This window comes from Harpia harpyja, chromosome 1, assembly GCF_026419915.1.
Source record: "Harpia harpyja isolate bHarHar1 chromosome 1, bHarHar1 primary haplotype, whole genome shotgun sequence".
NCBI classification, from domain to species: domain Eukaryota; kingdom Metazoa; phylum Chordata; class Aves; order Accipitriformes; family Accipitridae; genus Harpia; species Harpia harpyja.
This window is the reverse complement of record NC_068940.1, coordinates 103,112,196-103,139,202: the sequence shown is the minus strand read 5'-3', so window position 1 is coordinate 103,139,202 and position 27,007 is coordinate 103,112,196. Positions and strand designations below refer to the sequence as shown.

The 27,007-nt window shown below is 41.9% G+C and overlaps 1 protein-coding gene across 1 annotated transcript; it reads right to left on the bottom strand.

Annotated features, from left to right (window-relative positions):
* Positions 1-1,048: 1,048 nt before the first annotated feature.
* Positions 1,049-12,884, bottom strand: LOC128138985 (elastase-1-like). The gene is made up of 8 exons (XM_052780849.1): positions 12,776-12,884; positions 5,770-5,873; positions 5,513-5,622; positions 4,595-4,726; positions 3,797-3,933; positions 3,533-3,678; positions 1,908-2,057; positions 1,049-1,171 (listed from the first exon to the last, which is right to left on the bottom strand). The coding sequence occupies exons 1-8, from the start codon at positions 12,882-12,884 to the stop codon at positions 1,145-1,147; spliced, it is 915 nt and encodes a 304-aa protein (XP_052636809.1). The 3' UTR covers positions 1,049-1,144.
* Positions 12,885-27,007: the final 14,123 nt, after the last annotated feature.

Sequence of the window (27,007 nt, the reverse complement as noted above, 5' to 3'; positions counted from 1 at the left end):
AGAAAGATTCAAACACTCGGTCATACTGAGTCCTTCCCCGGGAAACTTAGAAATCTCTAAAGAGTTATTCCATGATTTAACGTGTTTGTAGTCAGCTGTATTATTCATATTCTTGGTACTTGCACATGCTTTGCAGACAGTGTATTTATCACTGGCAAGCCAAAAGAATCTGCACTTCTGTTGCTTTAATAAACTGTACTATTCATTAATCTAGCCGTGAGAGTTCTCATTGAATGCGAACAAAATTCTTAAGTCTGGCCGTGCTAATTCATTGAATGCGACTAGACTGAAGGTACATTGCGCTATTTGTGCATCCGTGATCATGGTAGTTCAATATATTGAACGCGACTGGACTTACAGCGTCGAACTGGGCATCACTCAGAATCTAAGCCCAGCCACCCCCAGCCCCTCTAATATCTGAGGACAAGCTGGAATGCAAGGGGGCTTATTTTCTGCCAAACTTCTTTACCCTTTAACGCAACACACACCAAAGCTGAATACAGCAGGATAATCGCCTCTTTTGACCGGTTGGTTGTGCTGTGTTTGATGCACCCCAGGATGCAGTTTGTCCTCTTGGCTGCCAGGGCACACTGCTGGCTCCTATCGAGCCTGCTGTCGACCAGCACCCCCAATTCCCTTTCTGCAGGGCTGCTCTCCAGCCGCTCCACTCCCAATTTATCCTTGTACCCGGCAGCGTCACACCATTGCTCTGCTCCTACCGACCTGCAAGCACCGAGTTGGCCACCTTCGCAGCTGGTGGGGTTATCCCTAAGGAATCCCTCAGCAAGAAAAACCCATCATGGTCATTTTCTGCAGGGTGGGCTTGGTGCCCAAATGACATCCCCGATGCTTGCTGCCCACAGCCCAGCCCCAAGTTAAGGGTACCATCGTCGGTTTATATTGTCGTTACAGGATGCGGCATTTGCTGGAGCTTCCTTCCCTGCTGACGGGGTCTAAGCCGGTGCCTAAGGCTGAGCAAACACAGCAACAGGTCACTGGTTGCAGTCCCTGATACTTTATTATACTCTCAGCCAAACCTTGCTATTGCTAGCCCAAAGAGGTGTAGAAGTGACGAGAGGTGGGTTAATAAGCAGAGATACTTCATTCTAGCTCTTCTCATATTCATGCACCGGTTGATCCTTCTCTAGAAGCCCCCGTTATCCGTTATAGTCTGGAAAACAAAAAAGAGGTGAATTCAGTAGAGAGTCAGAACAACACGTCTCCATCCCACATAAGTGCTCTGAAGAAGGGTTTGTTCCCAGCTGGGCCAGGGGACTGCTCTAACAATCTGATCCCACTCAGAAAGGTTTATGGACCGCAGTCGCCTCCCTCTTCCTTGCAGTGATTTAAAATACCTCTCCCCACCTTTCTTTCCAGCAGGCTCCACGGTTTACAACAGCATTTCAAGAAAACCATCCCCTGTGCCTGGGAAACAGCTGCTCCTTGTGCCAGACATTGTTTCTGGGAGCAAAGAGCTTGTTGCTCATTCCCAAATGTAACGCTGAGAGTGCATAGCGCGGCACTGCAGGACTTGCACTTGTAGAGATGCTTTATGTTTGCTGCATTTCCCATTCACCGGCCAGCTAAATCCTTCAGTGGTTTCCTGCAGTAAGGTTTTGTCTGGGTGAATGGTGATGGTCATTTTCTGGACACAGAGCCCAGCTCCTGCCTGGCTTGAATTTTGTCCCTTGTCCTCAGCAGAGCATTTCAGCTCCAAGGCAGCAGCTCCTTCCTTACAACTGTTTGACTGCACCAAAAGTAGCACCAAATATCCTGATTCTAGACCTCTCCAGATCTCCCAGTTCAACTCCTAATGGTTTAATAAATGAAAGACTCTGATTCCTCTGGCACTCCCTTGCCTTCATGGGAGATGCATGAAGTTACCTCGCAGGCACTAAGCAACTTACACTGCGGATCCAGTCCACGTAGGCTGACACACGTGTGAAGACTGTTGGCTTCTTGTAGGTGTTACAGTAAGGAACCAGCCCAAAACTGACAATCCCGTGGACTTGCCAGCTATTGTCTTTGTAGCAGCTGAGGGGGCCCCCAGAGTCCCCCTGGATCAGAAGAAGGAGAGGAACATATTAAGCCAAATTATCTCAGTAACTGAGGAATGACTGGATAGGATTGAGGAGCACTAGTTAATCACTGTCCTGAACACGAAAATAAAAGTTTGTGCTGCTTTCTTTTCAAAGGGCTGATTGCTCCCCAGCAGCATGGGAGCAGAGACTGCCCAGCACCTCCCAAGATGTTGCAAAGATCAGACCCACTATTTATTATCTCAGTCTACATGCACAGTCACACACACACATACATATACGTACACACCCCAGGAAGGGCTGAAACCCGAATCTACCACCACCATTGCAAAGATAGTGACTGCAAGGAAATGGTCCAGCGCATGTTGCATCACACATAATCCTTCCCAACAAGGTCCACCTGCACAGCATCTCTGTTAAAAAATCACTGCACTCTCCAGCTACAGGGAACCAGGTAGAAGGGAAACGCTGCTGCCCTTGTTCTTTGCAAACAAGTATATTCAAAGGGTCCCAGGAAGTCAAGGTGGTGAAAAAGAAAGCAACTCGAGTTAAAATATATGAGAAGATAAAGGCTCTTGCTTGGCTCAAAACCCGATTTGTAACAAGGTTCTGCCATAATTAAACCACACCAAAAAATACACTAAATATCTATAGACCTATAATTATACTATACTTATAATTGTACTATGTATAATTGTACAACCTGTTTTATTTCTGTATGTTTCTCTATTATATTCATATATTTACATAATCAAATATGTTACGTATTTGTCCATTAATTTTTAAGGGCTCTGCCTGGTTTCTTTTACCAGAAGCCACCTCTGCAGTGAAGGGAATACAGGCAGAGGTAACAGGTATCCCCTGCCTTCACATGCCAAACCTCCTTGCCTTGTCCCTGGGGCCACCTGGAGCCCCTGGGATAAAGGGGACCTCACAGCATCTTCATTTTCCACCTAACCCAGGCCAGACGGTGCAGCTGGATATAGCCAAAACTTGCGGCAACATCAGCTGTCCATGTAAGCAGAGCGGCTGGGGAGGAGAAGGGTGACAAGCAGGAGGGAGCATTGCCTGGCCCAGGGTGCAATGTGACAGCAACATTGGAGGAGCGGTAAGATTTCCCTGCAGCTTCATCCTTGGGATGAGGGCAGAGGGGACTGCCAAAGTCTGAACCTAGTCTCCAGGATCTGGTGAATGGGATATGCTGCTGGAAGAAAGGGCAAATCTCCCCTCCAAAATCAGAGGGGAGAGATGCACCCTGAGGATCTGGAGGTTTTCCCTCTGCTGGCTGCTCTGTGGGGAGATGGAGGAATGCGGAGCAGTCTGGTTTAGAAAATGTTCAGCAGAAAGCAGCAAAGGGGACAGGATTTGCAGGAGAGCTATTGCAGGTGGAGAAATGGCACAAACAGGTCCCAGCTGAAGGAACGGTAAGGTCAGATAGGAAGGAAAGAGAAAGAGGGGAGCTTGAAAAATCCTCTGATAATAACAGATCTTACACTGCATCCAGCCTTCACGCCGTCTCCACCTGCACAGATCATAGTGGTTTTTACTTGAGATCCCCACCAGTCGTCCTGGGAGCAGATGGCGCGGTCGACCACCGGCAGCATCACCTCCTGCAGTGTATCCGTGCCACTGCCACCCACTAGCAGAGAAAGGGTGAGATTTTGGTCCAGGAGCTCCAGTGGCTGAGGAGGGAAGCCCAGACCCTGCCTCGTGCAGCCTTACCTGCACAGTGGTCCCACTTCTTCCCCCTTACTTACCGCTAACGACCCCCCATCCGGTAAGATAGCAGGGATAGTTATTGGGCAAAATTTCTCCTTCAGGTGGAAGCAGTGCCAGCTCAACGAACCCATTGTCATAGGCAGGAGATTCAAGGCGCAGCAGGGCAATGTCGTAGCTGAAACGGGATACAGGTAAAAGACTCTTTACTGAAAATCCTGAAGTAGTCATAAACCAGACGTCCTCACTCACATTTTGTTACTTATACAGGTCTCTGGCCTCCGGCACGATGATAGACAAGCGCCTTGCAAACATCATTAATTAATCTTTATAGCTGTCACAGGCGACAGGAAAATATGAGCAATTAAGAGAGAAGGGGCCATGGTACACACTGAAAAAGGGCTAACACCCCCCAAAAACCTCCTACTCCTTCGGAGGCACCCAACCTCAAAGTGAATTTCAGTGGACCCTGGGCGGACAGGCATGCCTCCGAGGGGGGATTTAGGATAGTCCCTCGGCATTTCCTTGTTGGCTTCCCTTCATCAGATGCAAACAGCGGTGTGACAGCTGGCAAGCTGCTGAATCTGCTGTACGTCCTGGATCTGTCTGTGAGGTCCATCTTTCACTGATATTGGGCAAAACAGGGCTGAGGTCATCCACACAGACACCGTGTGACACCTCCAAGAGAGGAGGTCATTTGGGAAATCTCCATTGCGTCACCTTCCAGTGCTTCCCACACATCCAGTCTCACTGGGAACTGGACTGAATATCCACATAAACGCTGGCAGGACAGGGTGCTAAGTACCATTCACCCATCTGATGATATTCAAAATAATTACCCGTTGGCGATGTTGTTGGGATTCCAGCCACTATGAATGAAGGCACTATCCACACCAATATAGTACTCGGTGCCATCCACCTTCAAGAGATTGTGCTCACCCAGAGCCACTCGGTAGGTTGATCCTGGTGGCCTGAAAACGAATCACAGAATATGTGATGAATGTAAATGTAATGTAAATGTAATGTAAAAACTACTCCCCACCTCTAGCTTTGCAGTGTAATTCCTGCACCACTGAGACCTTCCACCAATGTAATCATTTCTAAAGCACCTTCCACTGGAGGATTTTCAATGGACTGTAGCTAAATGGTCTTATGAATTAGGCAAATGCTGCCTGCAGTTTGCTGGCAAAGCAAGTGAAGGTGCAGCATCAGCTAAGAGTGCTGAGCTTGGTCTTGAATGAGAACGTTCATTTTGCATCTCTGCATCTGTCTGAAACAGAGTGTGAAGAATCAGCTTGTTACACTTTATTGTAAGTACATTCACTAAAGGCATGAGTAATTAAAGAAGAGTGTTTGCTTATTGGTGTCACGCTGTATTGTTTAGGCGGTGCATGTTAGACATGCTGCAGAGCAAATTGTACAACATGACCCGTGAGAAAACATGCCTTTTGTTCAATCTGTCCACCTCTGTGCAGGTTTCTCAGGATGCAAACCTATTCGAAATGCTCACATCCATGCAAATGCACCTCCTCTTATGCAAATCAGCAATCAGCTAGATTTCCACTCCCGAGAAGTCAGCAATTAATATGTAAAATCAAGGCTAAAGCAAACAGAGTTTTCCAGTTCCCTTGATTAAGTGTGCAGCGAGATGTCCAGCTGTGCAAGGAACGGCACCAGTGGGGAGCTCAGAGGATGAGAAGGGTCTGGCTCCCATCTGCAGCAAGAACCAGAGTTTTAACACTTTTTATCCTACTCACATGCTGAGGCAATGGGCTGCAGTCATGACCCATTTGCCACTGATAAGGGTTCCACCGCAAATGTGAGAGTAATACCCCGGGTAGTCGGCATAAGCAACCTGGAGCGATACCTGGATCAAACGACAATATATTTTACACCCAAGCCATGCCGTGCCTCTGCAGAAATGATGTGTGTGGCTTTGGACAGTGGAAGGTGTCATTCTCTCACTGTTTTTTCAAGTATAAGGCTTTTTTCAAGTATAAGACACCAGCATTACCTGCCACTTCCAGATGTGTGGTTCGGCCTCGTGGCCTCCAATTACTCGCCCTGTCAGCACATCCTCCTGAAGAGCATCCTTTAGGGGACTTCCAGAGATTGCCCCTAACCGCACAAAAAAAGGAGGGCAGTTTGTCATGTGGATTCCTAATGAGCATCAGTCACTGGGTTACTGCCAGCGACAAACTTGTGCTGCGCAGGGCAGCCAGCTAAGCAAGTCTCAAGGATCAAGTGATTGAGACTTGCACGTGGTGACGCTGTGATCACTCTCCATCCTGGAGGCTGTCTTTAAAGCCTCCATGGTTGAAAAATACCATAAAGAGGCTTCAAGATGCAAAGCTCTCATATAAATTGACTTGTTTCCCGTACTCCCTACAACCCCAGCCTAACTGCCAGGTGGCCGTGCACCAACCTAAATCCCCTTTCTTTTGGGGTGTAGGATTCCCGTCCCCTCCCCCAGAGAACTACCAGATCTTTCTCATGGAGATCTTGTTCCCACAACAGAGAAAAACCCTTCCAGCCAGAATAATTGTGTCCATGTTAGGTTTTGCCCTAGCACAGTAACTGCAGAGAAAAAATTGATATGCTCTAATCTGCACCACTTACTTAGAGGTTGAGAGGTTCACCCTTTCCCAGCTAAAATACTTCAGTTAAAACTTACCCAGGCAACTAAGAAGAACCAGAAACTGAAGCATCTTTAATGAAGTGGCAGCATTTTTCCCAAGAAAAATTCTTTTTATACTAAAATATCTGATAAGAAGCTATGTCTAAATTGCGATTAATAAAATTTATCTATGCTCATAACTCATTAAACTGATCAAAAATGTTGGAAAAAATGTGGGAAAAAAGGGGCACCAGCGAACTGTTCAAGCTAGAGCCCAAGGTTACACAAACACCTCCACACTGCATAGTTCCCACAGGGCCATGAAGCAGAAAAAAACCTGATAAATGTGGAGTGCTCTCAGATCAAGTCAAAAACAAAGCAGTGCAAACCCAGGCTCAAGAAGCCAACACTTCAGACTAGCAATTGTTGATGCACATGTTGTATTCCCTTATAAGAAATATATCTGTCAGTCCAGCTGTCTGCTACTCCATGTAACATGAACTGATCTTTGTCAACTAGATAAAAAGAGCAATAGCAGACAGGGAGAAGTGTAACCGCTGAGGGTGGTTCAACCTTGGCTGGACATGTTAAGCTGACCTTGGCTGGACATGCTGATCCTTTTTTTTTTTTTAGGATCCTTTTCTGCTCCCTCCTCCCTGCTGAATGAGTTTTCCTCTGCTTGCCTCAAACCGCTGGCTCTCAGTGGCAGGAGGGGAGGTAGGGAGCTGGGCTATGGCCAAGGGGGATGCTGCAGTGGGAAGGAACCTGGGCTATCTCTGAGGAATGGAAAAGGTCCCATAATCACAGAATGATTGATGTTGGAGATCTGGAGGTCATCTGGTCCAGCCCCACTGCTCAAGCAGTGCCACTGAGAGCTGGTTGCCCAAGACCATGTCTGGACAGCTGTTGAATATCTCCAAGGATGGAGACTCCGCAGCCTCCCTGGGCAACCTGTGCTGGTGCTCAGTCACTCTCACAGTAGAAGAGTGTTTCCTGATGTTCAGATGGACCCTCCTGTGTTTCAGTTTGTGCCCATTGTCTCTGGTCCTGTCACTGGGCACCACTGAAAAGAGCATGGCTCTGTCCTCTTTGCACCCTCCCTTCAGGTATTTATGCACATTGATGAGATCCCCCCTGAGCCTTCTCTTCTCCAGGCCTAACAGTCCCAGCTTGTTTTTTAATCAGCCTTTCCTCATGGGAGAGGTGCTCCAGTCCCTTCATCGTCTTTGCGGCCCTTTGCTGGATCTCTCCAGTATGTCCATGTCTGTCTGGTACCGGGAAGCCCAGAACTGGACCCAGTACTCCAGATGTGGCCCCACCAGTGCTGAGTAGAGGGGAATGATCTCCTCCCTCGACCTGCTGGCCATGCTTTGCCTTATGCAGCCCAGGGTACCATTTGCCTTATTTGTTCCAAGGCAACATTGCTGGCTCATGTTTGACTTGGTGTCCACCAGGATCCCAGGTCCTTTTCTGCCAAGCTGCTGGAAAGCAGCTTGTGCCAGGCAGTGGGTAGAGGAGGCACCAGCTAATATTGCCAAGACCTGCATCCCATCATTGACAGTGGCCTTGACGTAGCACTTCAGAAGAAAATGTAATGGATAACTTTCTTCTAGGGGGAAGCATGTTTTGCTTTTTTATATCCCCATTAACTGCAGTCCCCTAACCATTTCATACTTGTGGAGTATCATGATTTATATCCCTTTAATTGTTTAAGGCATCTATCCAGGAGCATAGCAGATGCATAAGTTCTTCAGTTAAATGTAAAGTACAGCGCTGTTTTATGTGTCCAGTGAGGAAGACAACAAGAAACGCCTGTCGCTGGTGGAAGCTCAGAGACTTGTTTCCATGATGAGGGGAAATCCTCTTGGGACACACAGGCCATCAATGGGTGGGAAGTAAAACTCACCTTGAACTTGAACTGCAGCCAAAGATCAGTTGTCAAGCAAAAAAGGAAGAGTTAAGGAAATGAACTGGAGAAGATAGCAAGGGTCACCCATCCAGGTATGCTAACGGGATCCACCGCCCATAGAATGGATACAATAGGACCAGGACCTTTTCCATATCATCCCAACAGTCCTCTTTTTAACAAATCCTTTTTATTTTACTGGAAGCCATAAAAAGTTCAGTGTGATATTTCAGCACTGAGACCTTCTTTAAGTCAGTGAACACTTTTTCCCCCTTACATCATAGATCATTTTTAGCTTCCAGTTAGTTTTGGCTAGGAGGTCAGAAAGTGGCCTCCTAGCCAAACAGTCTCTTCACTCACTTTCACTACATTCATCATCCTTGTTAGACCTGGCCAACTCACTCATTTTTTCTATTGCTAATTTATTTCTCCAAAGACTTTATGTGTTCCCTACATACAATTTTGTTGAAGAACATTGTTGTTTGTTTATTCTCCTTTTGGACATCATGCCATTTAGCTTGAGTAATTGTTTGTCCATAATCTGTCGCCTACAGCAATGTGCCTGGTATCATACTCGTTTTGCAGCTGAGTGGCTTTGATGTTGGGCTGTGTTGTAATGCCCAAAGGAGAAATAAATTACACCGAGGGTGATGAATTACAGCTGTTTTCAGAATTTCTCCACTTCAGGCATTGTTTTAGCACAGAGCTCTTGAGGGATTGTCTGTGTTTTGCTCTGAGCTCTACATATGTGGTTTGTGGAAGAGTTGAACCTACGGGACATATGTGCACGGAGAGAGGGGAGTTCAAGCGTTGGGACTGGGAAGATGTTCCATGTACAAGCACTTGGCAGGGTGAAAAAACTTGAATTTCTGAGTTAGGACTTTTAACTGTAAGGGAAGGAAATGAAGAAACATAGACATTGGCGTTAATGGCAATGAGAAGGCTGATTAGTTTTTGGTATCGCGGCATTACCATGGAGCTCCAATTGTGAAGCTTGGCTTGAGATGCTGAAGTCTTGAGAAGCTGAAGCTGCCACCCAAAACACAACACCTTACCTACTGCTAAATCTCAGAGGCCCACAACCCTCCAGGGTCTATGAAATTTGTTTCAGAACATGAACAGTCCTGGAATCGGAGTCCAGGACTTTTCCTCTTTGAAGAACCATCTCAAGCCAGAGCCATCTCAGGGTTTCTCACAAGTGTAGGCAAAAATGAATTTCTGTGCTCCAAGTCTTTACCAGTAAACAAAATGGGACATCTTTCACACCACAAAGCCAACTCAAGAGGCCCTGTTTGTGTCCATATGGCAAAACTCTTTTATACTCTAAAACAGAGCGGTCTCATCCATGCTGCCTATGGAGCATGGTCTCTCGTCCATACTAACTTTCCAAACCGTGCATAAAAGCTGCTATGGAGAGTATGGGCTGGTGCAAATCAGTGTTATACTTGACTGTGCTAACATTTAACCGTACAGAAAAAGCAGGACAATGTCTGCGTTGGTGCTCTAGCACTGTTTAGTTAATTGGTGCTCTAGTATTGTTCAGTTAATTAATGATCTAGCACTGTTTAGTTAATTGGTATATAGCCTTTTTGTCTTTGTTCTCAGAGCATCAGAATTAAATATTTTGATGACAGCAGCATTTTCTGGGTGAGTAGATTATTTTAGGAGTGATGGGAAGGATAAGAGAGGTTGTGAGGGATAGGATGGATGGTGGGGAAAGATTCCAGGACTGTACAAGCAAATAAGGAGATTTGGGTGGACTTGATGAGATCCATTGGGAGCTACTGAGCACAAAGATAGGATATAGTCATCTTTCAGGGAGGCCTTAAAGCACAAACTGACTTCCAGACATCGGGAGGGTTTACTGTGTATGTTTACTTTATGTGCAGCTTTATGTCTGCTCTGCTCTTACACGCCTTTCCTAAGCATCTGCTATTGGCCACTGTGACTAGGCTATTGGCTAGATGGATCTTTGGCATGACACAATTCAGCCCTACATATATCTTTATTTACTGACTATGTCTCTAGAAATGAAAGCCTCAGTTTTATTTTTGCAGTGCAGATGCCAAGGTTCCCTTTCTTCTGCATAGCAGCAATTCAACATAACATCTCTATTCAGGATAGTATTAAGCACGTTGTTAAGTATGTGCTAATGTAAAGCACATGCTCCTCTTCTCAACAGAGATGGTTTTAAATGTATTAAGTAGGACTAGAGAAGGTTCCTTCCAATGCACACAGAGTATTTAATTTTTCATTATTTTTTCCTTTATATTCCTTCTCTTTCATACCTGAGTTTGAGTAGATTGACACACCAATAAACCCATAAGTATTCCTAGCTTATCATCATTTGGCAACAAGTTAAGACAACATGAGCGGAAACCCTTCTGTTATATAAGTAAAAAAGTCTAAGGATACACTAGCCTGAAAACACTGACAAAACCTTGATCTAACGTACAGTTCTTAATAAATACACTACAGTGGCCTTAATCATCAATAAATGAGGATAAAGGGACAAATGACTTCACTCTTCCCTCCTTTTTTTATTGCTACAGGATGAAGCCTTTATTTCAGTACGAGCACTATCGAGCTGTAAAAAAGTAAGCACGATATGAAATGGCTAATTTGTCAGACCACACCATTTATCTCTGTATCTGGAAATATATCTGTGAAGGTTCATCTAAAATATATCTGACTCAAAAGAAATTCTTAGGAAGAAAGGAACATAAAATGTATGTGAGAAAACATCACATTTCAACACTGGAAATGTAAAATGACATGAGGTAATGCCTGTATATTCACTTTAATGGTAAAAAAGTTTATTAAATTTAAGGTCGGTCTCATAAAACATACACACTTAACCCGTATTTACTGATGTTTCACATAATGATGTTTGATGGAAAGGGCAAGTGACTGAGTAATTCTAGGGTTAGTATACACTGCGATGTACACATTCAGGAAAAATGCTACCTGATAAATTTATTAGGCAGCTGAGGTGCAGGCAAGTTATAATGCACACATAAACTCTACTCTGAACGTGATTTTTAAAGAAGTTTGATATACAGACTGTTGAGGGTACGTGGAATGCGAAAGCATCTGCTTCATCAAGGACCTTTTTAGTTCAGAGAGGATAACAAGTAAAAAGCAAAGGGATAAACAAAACACAGAGACACAAACCTGGTTAGACAAGGGATAACTAAGATGCTGATGAAGGCCAAAAGTCTCCAGACCGTAACTGATGGGCCATTAAGGAACTACAGGCTGAGCTTTGGAGAGAGCTAACCTGGACGGTGCTACCGATAAGAAGGGAAAAAGAAGATGATCTTGAGGATTTGGGGTATTCAAGGGGGCTGTGCAGGACAAGCAAGCTGGACTAGCTGGCAAGTAGGAGATGATACAGCAGGTACGAGGGCCCAGTGTTCCCACTGAGGGCACACCAGACTGGGCTCCAGCAGCTGGGCAGGAGAAATCCTGGGTCCTGGAGGCTGCTGGAGATGGCAGGTCTTATAACGTTCTTAACACAGACTACTGCATATGACGGTCTTACTGGTTTTATTTAAAACCTTTCTGCACCATCCGGGCAGGTAAAGGATGTTTAAAATTGACAAATCCAATTTACTGCCAGTTTAAGTTTCTTTCAGTCTGAGCAGATAATATAACTGGCTGCAAGAGAGAGGGTCTGATATTCAGTCTTTAAAATTGAATCATCTTTATAATACAGCTATGATAAATGCAATATATCCCCTGTTGGTGAACCTAAAGCTCTCCCTTGCTGAACACACACACACACTTTAGTGTTCATGTCTGAGTCATCTTATTCTTTTCTTAAACAGCTATCTTCCCATGGGATTCTTAAAAAAATGAAAACTTTAATTTTATGTTAATTAAAAAGTCTAAAATACGTATTTACTCAACTTTTTTTTTTTTTATTTCTAGTGCTTACTGGCATCTCTAATAGCTAAACATTTTGTATTAAGATCTTATTTTTAGGATTTGATTGCTGCTTGTGCCTTTTCTAAAATCTTCTTGAATCTCTGGATAACTTGGAGAGAGTGTCAAAACCTAGTTAAAAAAAAAGACCGTTAATAATAAATGAAAAACTATTTTTCTTATGAAGCAATTCAAAGTCTTTTGAATGGCTTACATCATGACAAAATTCTATCTCCTCCACACATCTCTTATCTTTTAGGTAATTAAAAGCAAGTTTGAAACCTTCAAGAGATGCAGAAGAAATAGTTGTTTACCACCTGTATATCTTCTTGAGTTTAATCTGAGTTTAAAACAGCATTTCAGAGCTGATACCACAACAGATTTAGAGTTAAAACAGGATGTCCCAGAAAACATTAAGATAATGAACATGTGACCTGTGGCACAATTTTTTTCTGTCTGGATATTTTAATTGGATTAATGTGTACATTGTGTTAGGAAACCCCCCAAAACCAGATCTTCCAGGAAAACGTTTTGCTAGGTAATAAGGTCTTATGCATCTTGGATCCTTACCCGGTTTGCAAGTAAAGTGCCAAACACTTGGTGGGCTCACACTCCCCCGGGCTGGGAAAGGAGGGCTAACGCTGGCAGCCGCTGCACTCATGGGAAAGGAGCCCGTCATGTCACCGTGCTTTTCAGAGCCCAGATGCTGGCACAGGTCCTGGGTGCACGGTCCTGGGCACATGGTACTGCTTCAGTACCTGTTTTATTTGGAGAGTAAACCAGTACACAAGGATCAATGAACTGGGAGATGAGTGACAACAACTAACACCCCAATTTTTTCTCACTCTTCAGCACCTGACAACGTCCAGTTTACTTTTGCTAATTGTTTTGGTTGAATTCTGGCCTTGGCAGTCTGTTTTAAATATCACATGGGCTTGGGTCATTGTCAAAATAATTTGAATGCTTTCCTTCTAAGAAAATATAAATGACATGCATTACAGCAGTCTCCCTTCATATATTAGTGATCGTATCGTATCTTGCACTGTCATATTACAAAAAGCTAATGCAAAACCAAACAGGTTGTTAACAGATTGTGAAATAAACCTCAGTAATGCCATTTATAGTAAACACCCAATGTAGCATTAAAAAACCCCTGAACATATACCTCCACTTTTAACTTTTTTTCTTGCACCTGTATTCCTACGGACTGGTTCCTAGGATCTCATAATATAGAGGAATTTATATATGAAATCTTTATATTAGGGCAACATATTATTGACAAACTAGATGGAAAATATGAACCCAAAGTTCTTATAATTAAAACACCTGTAAAAGCTTTTCAGCTTGTCTGAACATTGAGCACAGAAGATACAGAAGGAAAACCATCTCCTATGTTACAGGCAAAGATAAAATTTCCAGGAATAACCTTTTACAGCTGGGTGCTGTCAATGTGACAACATGTTTCCTCAGTGCAGTATGAAGAATTTGGATGATTCAACTCTTAATTATTCAAAACACTGCTAATCAAATCAAGGTCAAAGGGCTCCTTTAAGTAGCAAAACATGTTACCCGTTTTAATATGTTTTATGATTGATGATTAGTTCTGAGCAGTCATATAGCTCTATTAAAATCATTAAGTATACATATTTGTGCAGGGGAAGCATGTAATTAAATATTTTGCTGGATCAGGACCAGAGTGTTCAGCTAGTTGTAGTTTCACACTGCTATTTCCCAATATTGATTTGACTATATTGAAAATCTTGGGAAAGGAGCAAAATATCAATAATTCAAATTATTTATGCACAACACAGAACTGAAAGAGTAAGTCTTGAGAAATAATGTCCTCTTTATTTACTTTTAACAGCATAGTAGCTTGATCTTGCCTCCAAATTCTGCAGAACATTCAGTAAATAATTCAATCTCGGTTTAGTTTTTTTAAGTAACTGTTGTGCTAGAAGGCGGTTTACTGAAAGCCACAGTTTTCATAACTCTTAAGAGTATATGGGTGTGATTTTCTACAAGCAAACTGTATGCTTTAGCAAAACTAGTCTATGAAGCTTTATAAATAGTGGTATTCCTAACTCCACTGAAATCAATGGAAAAGTTTAGTATTAATGACATCAGAATCTCACCCAGTGTGTTTACTGGAAAAGTTCTCTTTGACCTTAAGTAAAGAGGAAAAAGTACAAGATAAATAGCCTACATTCTGTCTCTTCTAGTCCTTACTCAACATGAAAAAAGTAGTAAACACATTCATATAGAAGTATTTTAATCTGCTTATTAATTCAATTCCAAAGCTTTTAGTTTAAAGTTAAGAAGAAAATGCTATTCATTGTGGAGAAAAAACAGGTAAAAAAGCAAAGCAGGAGTCTATTAGCAATTTCAAATAGAAAGGAATGTGTATGAAAAGATCTAAAGAACTTTTTACCTATTTTTTTGCCATTTCTACAAGTACGCTGAGAGCTTTTTCTACATTGCGTATGTCTGTAGTAGCCACTAAACTATTTCTAGAACATCTTTAGCTGATTTGGGCCCTCTTGCAAACAAGGACAAAACTCCTTTAATAATTTTTCTGCTGTTTTTACACCCTGTTGTGCCGCTTCCTTCTTCTTATCTAAATTACTGTAACATTAAATTCTATATGGTATTTCCTAGTTTCTCAAATAGTGACTAATATAAAGCAATAGGCATTGTTGTCTATAAATTCTAACTACCCCATATGTAAACAGAGTGGTTATGCATTTGTTTTTCTAAATATCTCATAAATCACTGTTTCCCAGACTAGAAATTAATCACCTTAAACTGCTACTATTTGCATACATGTTCTATAGCTAATTTCACCCTACTCCAGGTCTTGCAAGCATGGAAGTTTTCAGAAGTGCTACATTTTCCTTTATTTTTTAAATGAAAAGATGTTAAAAAAAGAATGGTTAGATATTAATATTCTATATCTATTTCTAAGTGTGTTGTTAATATGTACATTCCTGCTTTGCCTGTATGTATGACTTCATGCACTCAAGACTGACAAATCTTTACCTCAGTAGTATGCACAGGGGAACCTATAAGGCACCCTCCTCTATTTCCCCTCTTTTCTTCTTTCTCATGTCATTCATGCTGGTGTAAAAAGAAAGGCACACATCCTACAATATCTGTTTCTCTCAACATCAGAATTTCTGGAAAAATATGTATGGCCTCAAAGCAAGACATGCAGGAATACAAAAACATATCTCAAAGAATAGAATTTCAGCCAATTTCAGGAAACTCGACATAAAGAGCAGAAAAAGGCCGAGTGCCTCCACTTGTCGACGTCGAGGTGGTGGCTAAGTATTCACAACTGGTTGGAGGAGATGCCCATCTAGTTTAGCTGCAGGTAACCATCTTTGCAGTGCCTGGTATTTCAGCCAAACCGACAAAAGTATCTGATATGGCAGCAGTTGAAGAACATGTGTACTTGGATGCACAGCGAAGCAATTTGTGGCTGAGGATCAGAATTTCTCTTGCTGAGAAGTTGCAGGTGTGCTCTCATCCACAAGGACAACCAACACCAGCACCATTAAACAGGGATGGCAGAGCCTGGGATGGCAAGTCTGGCCTGAAACGACTACAAGAACGTCTGGAAGGAAGGGCAGGGCTCTTGGGCTCATTGGATACCCTCAAACCAGAAGATCCTTGGCCAGTCTAGGATCAGCTGAAGCTCTACTGGCAAAGCCCTCTTGGCAAGGGTCCTGAGTGCACCAGCAGGTGCTGCAACCCTGGGGGTGTTCAGCTGCCTGTGTTCAGGGTCAGCTCTGATATAGTGGAGCTGTGGCCTTGGATCAGACTTCTGTGGAAACTTGCTACTTTGTGAGAAAATGCTAAATGAGAAAAAAAAAAACAACTGAGAAGCCTCATCTGGGGCAGTATCCATTGGGCCTGCTGCTCAGGCCCTTGCTCTTGGTCCTTGCTTGAGCTACGTTGCTTAGGATACAATTCCCCATCCCTTCTTCCCCCACTCCCCATTTCATGGTCATCAGCTTTAAATTAGCACTTCCACTAGTATGTTTGAAGCTCTTGGCAAGTAAGTCACTTACCGATAAACTTGATGCTAAGTGCTTGCTGGTAAAGAAGATGGGAACCTTGCAGTGCCTTATTTATTGGTATTATAGCAGTGATATTACTATGTGTGGTTGATGGATCTTCTTCACATAGGGCTTTGGGATATTCCCAAGCATGGCAAACTTTGAGCTTTCAGATCACTGGCATGAACCTTCCGACCAGGCAAGGAGGCAATCGTGACTATTAACTAGAGTAGCAAAGATAATTTAAAAGGCATTCTGATACATCCCTTCTCCATGCGTACCATTGATAAAGAAAACCCTGGACTTTCTACAGAAGTGACATATTCATGCTGATCAACTGATGAAGTGACCAGGAGAGTTGGTACACTGATCAACTCCATGCTCTGTATCTTCAATATCACCGAGCCCAAGTCAAAGCCAGAACTCCAGAGGTTTAGTTGGCTCAAAGGGAACTTCTCTACATTTATCTTCAGACCCAGAGCTCCTTCTATGCAAAGAACTAAACTGCACCAGAGCTAAGGGCTTGGCATTTCCTTCTGCTGTCCATATTGTGAAACTGTTTGCACAATTCCTGGTGTGGTTTTGCCCCATGTCAGCCACCACAGTCTCAGACAATACTTGGTCACATTTGGGCCAGGAATTATTCCAATAGGCAATTAGGTTGCACACACTCTGGTTTAAAGATGAAAGAGTTTAATCACATGGATGTGAGACATGTCTTGCCAGTTGGATTCAGGAATAAAGAATGGGTACCACCCATTTGATTTACTAATAGAATGATTTTTTCTGTCATCTGAAACTCTGTCCAGATGCCTCCTTTGTAAGCCCGCTGCTGACGCAAAGTGAAGCAATTAATATTCTCGCCCTCAAGTATGTGACAAGCAATATCGCCTTTTTGAAAAGTCTGGACGCAGCAAAGCGATCGAGCAACAGAGCTCTCTACTGGACGTGGTTCTGACCCATGGTAAACGAACATAATTCAACCTGACTGACGACAAGAAGATAGTAAACCAGTCTTCCTAATGGGGATTACCAATGACAATCTTTAATAACAGTTTCTGAATTACTGTGTTCAAGTTCCTTAAATCCTCAGTGGTTCCCCAGCCTCCTCTGTTCTTTAATATTAGCAAATAACTATCAGGAACCTTGCTCTTGAACTATTTTTAGATGGGTTTTGACATTTCCAGGCAAGATGTTCACCTGCAGCAGAAGCGGGTTCTAATTGGAATCGCCTTCCTGCCCTAAGAAATTCAAGGAAAAGGACTGCAGGAGAAGAGAGGCTCGAACTGAATTGTGCAACTTCAGGATATGATGCTAAAGACCTAATTGCTGTACTTGACAATTAAATGAAAATGCACAGGAAAACCTCAAGACAACAGCCAACCTACCTTACAGACTTCCCTACAAATAGAAGTCTTGGATTTGATCGAGACAAAGCATTGCTCAGGCAGGTAGTCTTAACCCAAACAATGGAAAAAATGGCTAAGTTCACCAGAGCAGAAAAATCATTTCCACAAGTTATAAATAGTCAGTAGAAAAGTTGTGGTCATGTGGCACACGAAGAGCCAAAGTCCAAGAGGATTTAGACAAACCAAGCATATTCTTGATAGCTCTCTGGCCCCAGTCACTGCCCTTTCTAGCTTTGTTAAATTATCTCAGAGCTTGATTAGATTGTCCCTTGTGCCTGTTTGAATAGCATAGAGGGTGATCAATCTTCTCAATAAGAAGTTTCCATATTTACCTATATAAAGCACCATGAAAAAGAAAAGTCTTTTTAGAAAAAGAGAATTTTTAAATATTTGCAGTAAGCATACATCTGTATACACTTATAAACAATAAGTGTATGAATTTCTTCAGATAGATGTTTAACTTATTTTACAATATACTGATGCATGTTTTCTCATACATACGCCATCCTTTCATTTATAGCTTCACAGTTCTTACAGTTTGACAGATCCTGTGTTTGCCAGTTCTGATGCACAGATTAGTGCAAAATCAACCATTTGAAAAAGAAACAAATCAGGCACCAACCATGTAAACTCTGCCAAGGAAGGAGGAAGTTAGCCCTGCAGAAGAATGAGTTTGTTTACTTTTCCCCAAGTACCACAACTCTTGCATTGAATCGTGACTGCTTAAGTACGTACTTTCTGCTTATATGCTTAGACAAAGAGTGCTTCTGCAATTAACGAAGTACTTTTATTTAGGTACTGAATGAATTTAAACTCTGTCAATGGTATGTGTTGCTGGAAACGTGCCAATTCAAATCTCTCTCTGGGACACAGATGCCTACATTTCTCCAAACTTCTACCTTAAACATCAAAGCTGATGCTCTCACTCTCACCCTGAAATCCTAGCAAAACCACGAGCTCTACTAAATGCACGGTGCTCCCTTTGTGAAACAGTGACCAAGAGAATAGATGGGTTGTGCCAGATGCTAACTATGTTGTTTAACACAATTCACAAAGATACACCTGTACTATGGTGATGATGACAAATAAAATAGTGAAGAGCAATATTGCTAAAGAACAGCATTTCCATTAACGACTGCGGTCTGGAAGGAACACCTTTGAGCAACTGGCAAGGATAATTTATTAGAGTAGCATACCACATTAGGGTATTGGCTCATGCGCTCTCCAGTTACGCATACTTACATAGCTCAGAATGGATGATCGGGCAAGCTCCATCAGCTGTGCCAAGGGTAATGTTACATATACAGCTGAGCTGCTTGAACAGCTTGTTGCTACAAAAAGAAGTGACTTCTTATCACTCTATTCCTGGCAACAAGGTCCTCGCTTGCCTTGAGCTCTGGAACTTTTCCTCTCATATGGTAAAACGATTTGATTCACTAACCCAGGGAAAATATATTCATATTTTTGCTGGCTATTTCTCTGTCATTTTAGAAAGCTGAATCAGGCAGGTACAGAATTGGATGATTTTCAGAGCCTGTGCAAAGAAGCGGGTAAGACTGTGTGGCAAGAAGCAAGGCAGAAGGAAGAGCAGGACCTTCCCATTTCAGCACAGCAAGTTCTTAAGGGGTTTGTATTTGTATCATGTAGACATCAATGTTCAGAAGTAAAAAAATTCCACATCTATGTAATGAACATTTTATTAAGCTTTTCATTCAGTGCTACAAAGACAGTCCAGTGCAGGCTGAAAGATGTGTGCCATCTACTCTCTATTGCATCTTCACATATTTAACACATCCCAGTTGCTTACGCTTGTAGAGACCTACTCTGAGCAATCAAGTCAGAAAAAAATGACTAAAAATGTAAATTAAAGAGATTCCAGTTATAAACAACTTGGGCTTGTGTATCCTGAATTATGCAGTAAAAGGAAAAGAAAACTCCTCACTATCAGATTGATTATATAGTCCAAATTAGTTTCATTTAATTGTATTTTGATATATCATATACAGATACATATTAGATGTGACACCCTATAATTATAATCTCTCGTTTTAAAGCCAAATGCCAAAAAGACCTAAAGCCAAAAAGTAGACTAAGAACTACTTGGACTTATATATGCAACTGAAAAATGGGTAAAACCCTACATTTGTAGAATATAGAGGTCATGTGTATAACATAAATGTATAGAAAATGTTTTGAGATCCCCAAAATAAACAGGTGCCTTTTACAGTATGTTACAGGACTTATTTGAATTGTCTTACTGACTACATTGTAGAATAACATCTTGGGCAGCATCCTGGCTCACTGAAATAATTTAAGCCAGGATTTGTCTCCTAACGGTTGCAGATGGAGGACTATTTACAGTCCAAGTTCTTGTGTTAAGTATCTGCAGTTGATATATACTTCTCTTCTAGATTGATAGAAGATTGATACTTCTCTTCTATTTGGAGTACCCTATTCACTACACATATAGCTTTCCCCATCTTCATGCTCCCGTGCTTTCCAAAAGAAGTCTTGAGCTATTAAGAAGTTTGTATTTTTACCACCTCTAACTTATAAGGAAATCTGAAAACACTGGTTTCATTTCTGTGCACATGAAGAAATAACATTTAACAAACTGAGCCTTAAAGCAGTCACGTAAACTGCACAGAGGTTCTGCAGCACTGCTCTGAAAATCCAAAATCCACAAATACTCGTTTGCATGCCTTACCAGCAGTAGAGTCCTTTGCAGTAGTTATATGCAGGTTCCCAAAATAATTATGTTTCTTCAGCATTTCAAAGAAAAATGCAGTTCTATCAAGGTTGCCACTTCTTCTCAGAAAACCAACTAATCTTTCCAGGGCTGAAAAGTTACCTAAAAATTATAAAGCAATAAAGTACATTTTATCTCTACCTTACAATAACTCAGATGCTTTCAAATCTGGCAAAATTTAAATATTGACTTAAATCATGCAGAATTTTTTTGTTTTGCTTTGGGGGCTGTAATTAATAAGATACAGCAATATAGCTTATCTCTTGGGAAGAAGGTAAGATTTTTAAAAGAAATAATGGCAGAGCCACAGAGCCAAAAAGAATGCAGATGCTGCTAGCATTTCCAGCTTCCTGAAGTAGAAAGCTCTTCCAGAAAACTTCAGATCTATTCATATTCTATATGTGACACTACAGAAAGTCCTGAGAAATCCTGGATTTTAGTCAGAAGGGGAAAATTTTGGAGGTGAAATTAAGAAAAGAGAGTTTTCACATTTTCATAAGTTAGTTTTTTAAAGCTTAGAGTGGAAATCTGCACACACACACACACACAATCTTCAAGCTTATTTAATGTTATACACCTGGTGATTTTTTCACAATATTCTGGTGAAGGTTTATTACTTGTTCATGCTTCTGTTTCCTGAACATGAGATCTACTATCACCTAGAAGATAAAAACTTGTAAAAATAAAAGGACATGAAGAAATAAAAAGCTCTACATATGAACAGGTGTCCTGGTTTCGGCTGGGATAGAGTTAATTTTCTTTCTAGTAGCTGGTATAGTGTTATGTCTTGGATTCAGTATGAGAAGAATGTTGATAACACACTGATGTTTTCAGTTGTTACTAAGTAATGTTTAGTCTAAAGTCAAGGATTTTTCAGCTTCTGATGCCCAGCCAGCGAGAAAGCTGGAGGGGCACAAGGAGTTGGGAGGGGAGACAGCCAGGGCAGCTGACCCAAACTGGCCAGAGGGGTATTCCAGACCATGTGATGTCATGTCCAGTATATAAACTGGGGGGACTGGGGCTGGGGAGTGGCGGATCGCTGCTCGGGAACTAACTGGGCATCAATCAGCGAGTGGTGAGCAATTGCATTGTGCATCACTTGCATATTCCAATCCTTTTATTATTACTATTGTCATTTTATTAGTGTTACAGTTATCATTATTAGTTTCTTCTTTGCTGGTCTATTAAATTGTTCTTATCTCAACCCATGAGTTTTACTTTTTTTTTCCGATTCCTTCCCCCATCCCACTGGGGGGGAGAAGTGAGTGAGCGGCTGTGTGGTGCTTAGTTGCTGGCTGGGGTTAAACCACGACAACAGGCATTAAACAATATTCTGAATTTAGTTCTTTTAAATATTATCAGAATACATAAAAAAAGATCTAATAATTACCGTACCAAAAAGCATGTGGGACATTTCCACTTTTTAGGAAGAGAGAGGTCCCAACCCATCGTTAGGTGTCACACCGTAATGGATGGATCAATGTCACCACTTTGGCATACCATTACCCACAGAAAGCAAATATTTCTTCTATTTTCATACATGTGTATAGACTGAATATTTTTTTCTGCCCTACAAAGACTATATTTGGGGGATACAGATCTCTGATTTTCATCATTCCATTACTTCACTCCTTTTCTATGACTGTTTCTGGAAAAAATTTAGTGATGTCAATCTATCATGCCAGCAATTTCATTATTAGTGCTTCCATGTAAAAATAGTGTGCTGGTGTGTAGACTGGGAAAACAGTTATTGGATCTTGACAATCAATCATCCAAATTAAAATAAGCCAACTTCAGTATTATCTGAGAAAATAAGAAGTAATTAAAAATGAAGTATTTATATAATTATTTTAATAAGTATCAAGACCCTATTATTTTCTCTCTACTGAGTTCTATCATAGAAGACAGAAACAAAAAGTAGATCAATTTTTTTCCGATGCAGTTTTAATCTACTTTTATAATTAAGTCAAAGATAGATTTCCCCATTAGCACAACTATTGCAGTACCCAAGTAATTATGAATAATCAGCAAAGGATATTCTTTACCGATTTTTCTTGTGCATCGTCATTAATTATCTGAAATGACAAGGCTAACATTATTTCTATTATGAATAAACAAATAGAGGAAACATGGAGGAAGTCAAATAGAAATAATAATAAGATGGCCACTCTTTGAAAATCAGTGTAATCCTGGAAAATGTTAATAGTAGTTCTATTTAAATGAAGCTGCATGTGCTTGCTAGACATTAAAGCTTGTAATATGTTGCATATCATTAGTTCTCAGTAAAGGCGTAGGTGGAATTCATATCTAATTGAATGCTATTTTCTGCCAGCTAATGGCCCTGAGAATCAAGCATTCACAAATGTAAATGGGAGTTTTTCCAAACCAATAGTTTATCAGCTTTAAGAACTACCTTTTACTGCAAGTAGAAAACCATACCTGAGCAATTTTCTTTGTTGTAAGTGTGACCTGATTTTTACATTTGTAATATGATACTGTCTTCTGATGATTTACTATATTACACATGAATTTTAAAATATTTTTTAATTTTATACATTTTATTGAATGGATAAATAAGTACAAAAATGGCTAACATGGCTGTATTTCCTTTTCTTGTTTGTGTTCCTTTTTGCCTCTTATTCCATTCAAATGTCAGAAATATGATTTAAGAATTCACCCATGGTAATTGTATGGTTTTGAAAAATCAGTATTTCCTTTTCTATATTTTTGAGGACATGACACTAACAGAACAATTTCTCTCACTTACCTTGTATATAGATACTATGAATGAGATGTTGATTGAGATTTTAAAAAATACTTTCTTTACTATCTGTTGGAGTATATGTTAATGCATTTTTATAGCTTTCAGTAGCTTGTACATAGTCCTTCTGATTCAGATATTATTCGACATTAATCAGTGCTGCCAGCTTCTTCTGAGAAGAAATTGATCCTGGCTGCTTCGAAGGGACACGTTTCAGTGTTCTCTGTTGTATTTCAAAAGCTTGTAGCAATGATGAACAGTCTAAGAGAGACTCATGAAAATGAAATAACTATTGCAAAAATTTCTGACAGTTTTTCAGAGCAGTTTCTTTCATGTCTGCGTGTTGTTTGGGCATTCACCTGAGGAGTGGACACCTGCCTTTAAACCGCCTTTTCTCAGTCCGAAACAGAGAACTCAATTCAACTCTCCTACCACCAGATTTGTGTCCTAAAAGCCAGACTGGTATTAAAAGATAAATCTCCTTCAGTCACTGCCCACTGAAGCTCTTCCATTTCGCATAAATAACATATTAACTAAACTTGTGTAACCTGACCTGTACCTGTGGGGAAGGCACGGCCATTGTTCTATAATGTCAATATTTTTTTCTTCCAAGCATGTTTCGTACAGAATTGTGGATGACTGAGAATACGGTTAAATAACTAACCAGCCATTGAAATATCATGCCTTTTCCAGATGGTTAGATGGTTCTTTCCATCTCCTGGCTTGACCCTTTCCTCTCTTAAGTTCACTTCAATGAACTCTTTTCTTAAAATGCTTAAGTCTTCCAATGCAGCATATGGGGAGACTCATGGGGGTAAATGCAGCTATGAATTCCACCACTGCAGTGACTACAATCTGATTTTAGCACTGCTTTTTATCAAGGGATAATTCTCAATATATAAAATTTACCCATTTTCAGTAAGTCACAGTAAAGTCAGTATGGACTTCAAAAGGTGGCTGGAATGGTGCTGTCTCTGCAGGCAGGTGAACTGTTTTAAAAGAACTATGTTTATATTGAAATTCCTGCTTTATCTGTGATGGATTCACAAATGTATTTCTAACACAAAATCAGTTTCTCCCTCACAGAAACACACACACACGTATACCTGGCTCCTACACCACTTATCCTACTCATGGACTAATCTGGCTTAATCTTTGTCACACACTGACAGACGCACCCTCACTCGCTCCAGTTGCTGACACCACACACACACAAGCCCCTGGTCCCCATCCCAGTTGCTGGCACTTAGACCCCCATATAGACATCACAGAGAGCACCTCATCCAGGGGAATCGTTAGAAACTGAGTTTAATGAGACTGTGCTGATGAGACACAGGGCATGGCTAGACGAGCGTACTGATCAGCAGCCTGTTTACTGGTGACCAACCCCTTTTATCGCCTTATACCTCTACTTTCCCATGCTTGTTCCTCCCCAAACCACCTTGATCCCTCCCTTTCCCCACCATATGGTTCCTCTGCTTAACATCTCGTGGTAAGTCTTGCAAAATCCCCAAATGCTCTTCCCCTGCACCCCATTGCATGTCCCATATCCCCCAGGAAGTAGTCCCCCTTGGTCCAAGGATGCTCTGGAGAACCTTCCCTGCTGACCCTTGATGACAGGCTTCACCCCCAGCCCAGGGGGCAAACGGCTGCCCTGTGACAGCCCCAGGAGGAGCCAGGGCAGGGTGCCTGTTTCCGAGAGTGCATTATTGGGGTTCCCCTGCCATATCATATAAGCAAAGCTAACTGAATAGCACATGGAACACATCTGGACATGGACTGGACATGACACCAAAAACTGTCAGGCATGATAACTGTGAGAAGCTGACAAAAGTTACAGATAATGCCATGAGGGATGGCTGGATTTTGCAGGGGGTTCATAGGGAGTTACACAAGAAATGGCTGGCCCTCACAGATAACTGGAGGGGAGCACTCAGGACCTTTTTGTGGAGCAGAATCTTGCAAGGCCAACAGCACCAAGTTAAGTGTATCAGTGATTCCATGTAAGGCCTAGGTAATGGCATCAGAAATACCAAATAAGGTTATGGATATAGCAAAACTGGGACCAATGGGGAAAAAGTAATGAGATGAGACTGGGTTAAAGAAAGGGAGGTACAAAGGTGGCAAAAAGTAGGGTCAAGAAACAGGAAAAGGGTAACAACGTATGGAAATCATGTCACCAGTGATGTTTGGAAGTACCCGTTGAGCAGCCCTGGGCTTGTTTATCGCAGCTGGAGCAGGACAGTAAACCAAATCCATTTGTTCTGACCGTACTGTAAGAGTCAAACCTGCTTCCACGGCCAGGACGAGCAGGGTAGAGGCAGGGATGGCTGGCTGGAGAACACCTGGACAGATGGTCTGAGCATCCTGGTACCACCTATTCTGGCAACTACTAGCGGTATGTCTCAGGTCAATACTGTTCAATATCTTTGTTAATGATCTGGATGCCAGGATAGAGTGCTCTCCCATTAAATTTGCAGATATTACCCAACCAGGGGAGCGGTTGATATGCTGGAGGAGACAGAGGAGACATAGACAGGCTGGAAATGGGCTGGTATAAACCTCCTGAAGTTCAACAAAGGCAAATGCAAAGTCCTGCTTCTGGGGTGGAAAATCCACATGCAACTGTGCAGGCTCGGGGATGACTGGCTGGAAAGCAGCTCTGCAGAAAAGGATCTGGGAGTCCTGGTGAACAACAAATTGAACATGAGTCAGCAGCGAGCCCTCGCAGCAAATAAAGCCTACCATGCGTTGGGCTGAATTAGCTAGAGTGTAGCCAGCAGGTCAAGGAAAGTAATTCTCCCTCTCTATTCAGCAGCTGTTGGACTGCATCCCTGGAGTAGTGTCCAGTTCTGTGCTCCCCAGTGCAAGAAAAACATTTATATGCTGGAACAAGTCCAGTAAGGGGCTGCAAAGATGACAAGGGGGCTGAAGCATAAAGAGTTAATCAGCTCACTGTCTTTAGGCTCCCTTGGGAGTGACTCAGTCACTTAAACATAGGCTTATCCAGCCTTTTAAGTGCCCCAGAATATCTGACACATCCCTGCTGGGCTGGCAGTCTGAAACAGGGCCTATGTCTAGACACGGACCCGGGCAACTGGCTCTAGGCAGCCCTGCTTGAGCACTGGGGTTGGACAAGATGACCTCCAGAGGCCCCTTCCAGCCCCCACCATTCTGTGATTCTATGGGAGACCCATTCACTTCTGAAGCTTTGAGGTAACTTAATGCAAACACTATTCAAGTTATTCCAATTTCCTGATGACTGCATTACTGCTTGACTGCTATCAACACAGTTAACCTGCTTCCTTTATCAAGCAGCGCAGCTTAAATGCTGGAACATTTCCAAGAGCTCTCTGTTTGTACAGGAAATACCTTCACCCACCAACCCCAGCAGTTGTGACAGCACCGGCACACTGGTACAGTAACGGAGACAAAAGAATAAATTGCTTAGTCTCTGTCAGTCTCAGTAATAAGAAAAATAAGACTATTAAACAGATGTTATGCTATATGGCTATACTAAATTTAGATGCACTTTGGAAACACCAAACCTTTCTTTACCAGGGAACATCAATATGTTATTTATATTGAATGGAAATTCTCTCTTGTGAATACAAGAAGGAGCTTGAAACACACCAGTACAACAAATTCCACAAAACCGGATACAACTGAACCCTTGCCTCTGCATGGCAACTTTTGTGTGTAGAAATATCTTAATCTATGCTTCTCCAGGGTTGCAAGATTCAATTCTTTACAAGTTCTGAAAAGGTGATACTGTTAACAAGGTGATGATCATTTAAATTTTTTATGTATGATGTATATATGAAA

Bases quoted from the DNA above. Each gene is read 5' to 3' on its own strand.
- LOC128138985 (XM_052780849.1), bottom strand. From the start codon at position 12,884: ATGACGGGCTCCTTTCCCATGAGTGCAGCGGCTGCCAGCGTTAGCCCT. The intron at 3,934-4,594 runs GTAATTATTTTG...ATCCCGTTTCAG, and splicing joins CCCAACAACATCGCCAACGG to CTACGACATTGCCCTGCTGC. The intron at 3,679-3,796 runs GTAAGTAAGGGG...TTTCTCTGCTAG, and splicing joins CGGATGGGGGGTCGTTAGCG to TGGGTGGCAGTGGCACGGAT.